General features: G+C 45.9%; 1 protein-coding gene across 1 annotated transcript; it reads left to right on the forward strand.

The window, feature by feature from the left end:
• The first annotated feature begins 546 nt into the window (after positions 1 to 546).
• LOC137883523 (forkhead box C1-A-like) lies at positions 547 to 2,612 on the forward strand. The gene has a single exon (XM_068725044.1). The coding sequence runs from the start codon at positions 866 to 868 to the stop codon at positions 2,285 to 2,287; it is 1,422 nt and encodes a 473-aa protein (XP_068581145.1). The 5' UTR covers positions 547 to 865; the 3' UTR covers positions 2,288 to 2,612.
• The last annotated feature ends 4,054 nt before the right edge of the window (positions 2,613 to 6,666 follow it).

Raw genomic sequence — 6,666 nt, forward strand, 5'->3', positions numbered from 1 at the left:
CTGGTCCGATCCCGGGTTACGGTATCGAACAATGTGTTGGACCGTTCATCTAGGAGAAGGCCGAGTGTGTCCGGGCCTACGCGGCTGATGTGAGACAGAACAGAATATTCTTGAGGCCGTTTGTTGTGAATTCTAGGAGCTGCGTTTTCATTTCCACTTTTACGATACGAGCTGTGATATTTGGGAGATGTCGAGGAGGGCACGATGATTTTGGTCAGAAGTTTTAAGGCTTTTAAACTCACAATAAACTCAATATTCTCGTTTCCAGAATAGACTAATGAGAAGTTATGTTATGGCTAACAATGTGATACATTAATACAAGATAATAAATGTCTCACAAATTGAGTAATTAAGTGTTTGTTCTCAGTATTTTAGGCACACCCTTAACAGCATTTTAATAACTCCATGGAGTTATGAGGAGAGGGGGGAGGAGGAGGAGGAGGAGGAGAAGGAGGAGGAGGAGGAGGAGGAGGAGGAAGAGGAGGGTGTAGTAACTTTTGTCGCCCATACAGCTTTTCCACAGCTTCACTTCGTCCTCCAATTGGATGATGGAGCACACTTTCGGGGAGGAGCAGCTCGAGCAGCCAAAAGGGAGGAAAAAATGTTAAGGGTGAAAAAAAGTTCCTAGCCGTGTGGACTCGCGCTCCTCCAGTCTTACTTTGAGCCTTCTCGGTTTCCCAAATGTTCACTGCGGCAGCGCGCGCTCCGTCCGGTTCACCGTGGCGAGCTGTGGCTTAACAAAAGAAGGACTTCCGGACGATACAGAAAGAAGAGACACCAGTAACGGAGTCGGAGCACACGGCGAAGTTGTTGCGAGAGCTTCTGGAGGGGACGCAGTTTGGGGAGGTTTTACGCATTGCGCAGGATGCAGGCGCGCTACTCCGTCTCCAGCCCCAACTCGTTGGGAGTTGTACCGTACATCAGCAGCGACCAGAGCTACTACCGGGCCGGCGGTGGATACACCGGGATGCCTGCGCCCATGAGCATGTACTCCCATGCGGCCCACGACCAGTACCCGGCCAGCATGGCCCGGGCGTACGGACCGTACACCCCTCAGCACCAGCCGAAGGACATGGTCAAACCTCCCTACAGCTACATCGCTCTCATCACCATGGCCATCCAGAATTCACCGGAGAAAAAGATCACCCTGAACGGGATTTATCAGTTTATCATGGAGAGGTTCCCGTTCTACCGGGACAACAAGCAGGGCTGGCAGAACAGCATACGGCACAATCTGTCTCTCAACGAGTGCTTTGTCAAAGTGCCCCGGGACGATAAGAAGCCCGGTAAGGGCAGCTACTGGACCCTTGACCCGGACTCCTACAACATGTTTGAGAACGGCAGCTTCCTACGGCGCCGGAGGAGGTTCAAAAAGAAGGACGTGCAGAAGGACAAGGACGACCGGGACAGACAGGGCAAGGACCCATCGTCTCGCACCCCGGGCAGTGAGCAGGACCCGTTGGTGCAGGGCTCTCATCCGGTGCGGATCCAGGATATAAAGACGGAGAACGGGACCTCAACGCCGCCGCAGGCCGCTTCCCCGGCCCTGAGCGCCGTGCCCAAGACCGAGAGCCCCGACAGCAGCAGCAGCAGCATGTCAACGGGCAGCCCGCACAGCGTGCCCTCCACCCGGTCACTCAGCATGGATGGACCCGAGCACCACCAACACCACGGCCAGGTCCCGGCGCAGGGCTTCAGCGTGGATAACATCATGACCACCCTGCGGGGGTCTCCGCAGGCCGAGCTGTCCCCGCCACTCATCGCCTCCTCTCGGACAGGTATCGCCCCTTCCATGTCGCTCAACTACTCCCCGAACCAAACATCCGCATACAGCTCGACGACCTGCAACCAGAACGCCATCTCCTCCAACTCCAACGCGACCTATCACTGCAACATGCAAGCCATGAGCCTGTACGCGGGGGACCGGTCCTCCGGAGGCCACCTGGCGCCATCCACCACGGTGGAGGAGGCCCTGCCCGACTATTGCATCACCACGACCACCGCGTCCCCTCTCGGACACAGCAACCTGAGCCAGGTGGGCCAGGACGGCCACCACGCGCACCAGGGCCGGCTCGCGTCCTGGTACGGGGACCTGAGCCACTTGAGCCCGGGTTACCCGGCGCAGCAGCAGAACTTCCACTCCGTGCGGGAGATGTTCGAGTCCCAGCGGATCGGGCTGAACGGCTCCCCGGTCAACGGGAATAATAGCTGTCAGATGGCCTTCCCATCCGGCCAGTCCATCTACCGCACCTCGGGAGCTTTTGTTTATGACTGCAGCAAGTTCTGAACGCCAAAGTGTTGTCTTATAAATTAATAACTCTAATATATGTTTTACATTTTGTTTTGTACTTTCGCTCTCTCTCCGAATGGACATAAGAGATTCAGAGACTCTTTTTTTTCTGTCGAGACGTGTAACACCGAAAACACGTAAGTGTTCCTCCCTCTAACTCTGAGAGCCGTTTATGAAGATGGCTCAAACTCCATCTGTTATGACCATATACTGTAAATTATAACCTAATATAGTAATTTATTTTTTAGAAAAAGGGGAGTGGTTGGATATTGAGGACCAAACACTTTAAGTTTTTCCAGTTTTCTTATTGCTTTAATAAGTGTCCCAGTTCTTGTATAGAAGGGGGGGGGGGGGGGGGGGGGGGGGGGGGGGGCTTTGTAGTCTGTACTGACTTATTTTATTCATTTTGTCTTATTTGTTAAAAACTATCCTGAAGGCATTACCTTTTGTTTGTGTAATAAAGTGCCGTCTATTTGATCTTAATTCGAGTGATTTATTAGCAGCGGGGAAGAAGTTTCCATTTGATTTTATTTAATTATAAAAAATGGACAAACAAGTAGAAGCCAAGACGTGTTTGGGGTCTAAAACATTTGACGTTATTTTAAACGTGCTGAAAATGGAGGCCATGAGAAACGCTCTTTTTATTTTTAGTAAATAACCAATGAGTGTGTGTGTGTAGCCTAGTTTTATTGGCGTTTTAACCGACACGTGCATTTGAGTCTCTCAGAGCTTTAGTTAGAACTAAACAGTAAGTAAGACTCATAGGACTTGACTTATAATTCACTGAAAGTTATCAGGGGGTCACATCCAACCGTGCAGAGGTTCCCTCACGTGAAGAGGGGAAACGGATTCACGTTCATTTTGACTATCAGTATAAAACGCTAGACCTGCAGACTGAAGACAGTTGACATGCAGAAGTGGTAAATAAACTCACGTGCGGCAGCAGTGCGGTTTGAGCTCACTGAAGGCCTCGTGAGCGAAACAAATCAGTCATTACAACCCGAGCAGGCTTCCGTCGGACTGCTGCTCTGTGAATGATGGGAGGTTGTAGATGCAACAACAACTGCAGCTGCATTTGGTTTTTGCATGTCTTCAGGGGACATAGAGACAGACAGACCCCACGGGACGGGGACCAGAAGGATCTGGTTCAGCCTGATGCGTGTCTTGTGTTCTGCAGGAGAAAGAAGTACAGCAGCACTGACCTGTTATGACTGAAACACTGCTGCTGTCAGATGTTTATTTATTTCTGTGATTCCTTGATGACGCGAGGCACCCCCCCCCCCCCAAAAAAAACAACAACAAACAAATAGACCCAGATTATGAAGATCTTTACGCCATTTTTTTGCGTGCATGTTATTATCTAGATATCAGTATTAAGATTACTATAAATTCGACAGGTATTTATTATTATTAAGTTATCATTGTGAACCATTTAATAGAACGTAATAATGAAATATTTATATTCTATTATGAATACATTCAAATCAGCAATAATAACACTCATAATAATAATGAGATATAATTATCATGAGTGTTATTATAATAATAATAATAGAAATAATGATGATTCGTGAGTATTATAATAATAATAATAATTTAGTTGTGTGTTTGTTTGAGCTCCTGGAGCCTCCTCGTGTCTGTCTGTCTGTCTGTCTGCCTGTGTTGGTGACATTTTAATGAGTGAGATTTTAATGAGATTTTAATGAGCTAAAGGTTCCCGCGCACAAACGCTCCCCAGAGCCACCAGTCAGATGAGTCAAGCCCGTAAAACGTAACGTAAACAATGCGCACCACTGCACCTTCCGCAAAATGACGTGTAAAATCACAGCATATGCGCAGAAAGCTGCCTAATAATAATACTAACAATACAAACTAGATTATTGCTTCTGAACGGACACCTTAGTGAGTGATGCGTCACTCAGGGGTCAAGGAAGGAACATCGAGTCACGGCTGAGAATGATTTTTCATTGTAAGGACAAGACGGGAGGAGGTGACGGGGGTCAATAGAGAGGATGTCAACAATGCACTTTAGGAAAGCCTGTCGCTGCCTTATCTAAAGCACCTCCACCGGCACCGCGGGCCGCAGCCCGGAGCCGCAGGGCTCGTGCATTGTTGTGGCGGTTTACAGGTTCTGCAGCGTTCACGTGAAAAGACTCCCAGAGGAGGAGAGGACAGGAAACGCTGCTGCCATTACCTCGCGACGGGCGCACCGACAGCGCATTGGAGAAAAAAAAGAGCCGCGTTGTGTCGGAGATGTTTTTATGTTCATTGCTTCCCATCGATTTAAAATACACATGGCCTCAGGGCGTCAGGTGTGTACGGGCCCGCTGCGTTCACACTGTGATGACTTTACAAAGACCAATCAGTGCGATGTGCTGTTGCGTTTTAGTGAGGCGCAGAGCAACACGATAGCTCACGTGTCATGTAGTAAACGGTTGTCAGACACCAAAGAATTCACAGTGGCTTCACTGCGGAGGAACTATTTTCTTGAGCAGTTTAGATTCTTCAGAAGCTTCTTTTATTTCCACGGAAGCATCGCTGATTATTTTGTATGTATTTGATGTATATAACAGCAACATTATTAATGTGCTCTATTTCACTTTCAGCATATTTTTGCAGCTGAAGCAAAAACGCAAATATATTTTAGAACATGCACGCGCAGAGCTCCTAGGCTGGATAATCGGCGGTCATGGTTTACGTCCAAAAATCTGAAGAAAATCCCCGGATATTAAATGTAATTTACATCTATTAAAAATGTCCTACAACACTTATTTAAATTAGGACAAAATATGTATTTGATATGAAAACCTTATGAGGACATTCATACAGTATAAACAGAATATTGGATTACACACTGAAGGCGTTTAACTTTAAGTGCAGACAATTTGTGGCAACTTAAAACTAATATATGTATAGGCCTAATTATACGACCGTGTGTGTGTGTGTGTGTGTGTGTGTGTGTGTGATGGCCGTTAACGCAAGCGAGGTGAAAACAATTATTAAATGTATTCCTCTGATGAATTAAAGAAAACCTTATTTGTATTTTCACATATTCCAACATGTTGGACTCCTATTGAGCTTTTACTTTTTTAATTTTGTGACGACACGTCTCTCTCGAGTCATTGAAGAGCTTTAACATCAACAGTGGAGGAGTCAGACCTCTGTTCATTCTTTTACACTGGTTTTATACCAGCTGAACAAGGAGAAAAAAAGTCTTTTATTTTGAAGGAAGCATGATATTTAGCCTCTTATATGAAATTATAGATGTTGCTATCCAGCAGGCCTAAATAACAGTATTACGTTATACATAATATATAATTACAATATAATTTAGTTTCGTGAGGATATGATTTTATGACGATGAATCCAAAGATGTGCTTTACGTTAAACACGTCATAACGTCATAACGCGCTCACGAGCATTAAAGCAACATGAACTTGATGTGAGACATTTCCCCTGAAGTAGAGCTACTCATTGTCCATCATTCTACATGAAACACATAATATTCTTATCTTATGGACTCATGAGCTTAAGCTGAGCGTTGGAATCGTTTCATCCCTTAAAGTGTTTGTTTAGCTGCACGACATGTTTTCTTTTATTGCTTTACATTCGTGGTCCAGAAATCTTTGCTTTCTTTGAGTGCCAACAGTGAACCGGATCACAAGGCTCCCCTAATTGTTGTTGAGCGGTACGCGGTGCACCTGCGAGAGGCTCCGGGCTGTGTGTGTGTGTGTGTGTGTGTGTGCGCGTGTGTTTCTCTCTGCTCTCAGCGCGGTTTCGAAGCGCCCCAAAACAAGCTCAAGAGCCACATCTGTTTCCAATCCAGAGTCCGGGACGATCACCGCGAGACATTTAAATGTCCCGTAGGTGTTGTCCCAGAGACGGACAGAAGAGGCGATCCCGCCCTAGACCCGGACCGCTCACTGAGACCCGCAGGCCTCCGCACAAGTTGAACGTCAAGCCGCTCAAAAATAAAACCAGCGGTGGGAAATACGCTCTAGTATATTCACTGAAGTACTCATACTTTCTGCTCCTTTATTGTGTTAATACGGTCATTTTCAATCCATTTTTCTGACAGCTTGCATTACTTTACAGATTAACATTTTAGATATAAATTATTTAAAAACTATATATATATATATATATATATATATATATATATATACATACTGTAAATATATACATATACACAAACACTAACAGGGGCCATTGTGCAGCACAATAAGCTTTATTTTTTCATATTTTCCAGATATTAGCCTTATTTATACATTGTTATTGTGCTTTAATCGGCCTAAATTAAAGATCTGAAAAAATATTCCACTACTCGTAAATTCCCCCAAATCTCGCTAGCTGAAATTTTTGCGGAATGTTGGGCC

The sequence above is a fragment of the Cebidichthys violaceus genome, unplaced genomic scaffold (genome assembly GCF_023349555.1).
Source record: "Cebidichthys violaceus isolate CVI_PGR_0920_01 unplaced genomic scaffold, fCebVio1.0.p SCAF_33, whole genome shotgun sequence".
Lineage (NCBI taxonomy): Eukaryota > Metazoa > Chordata > Actinopteri > Perciformes > Stichaeidae > Cebidichthys > Cebidichthys violaceus.

What these genes read in the sequence shown, in the direction of transcription:
- LOC137883523 (XM_068725044.1), top strand. Translation starts at nt 866, where the DNA reads ATGCAGGCGCGCTACTCCGTCTCCAGCCCCAACTCGTTGGGAGTTGTA.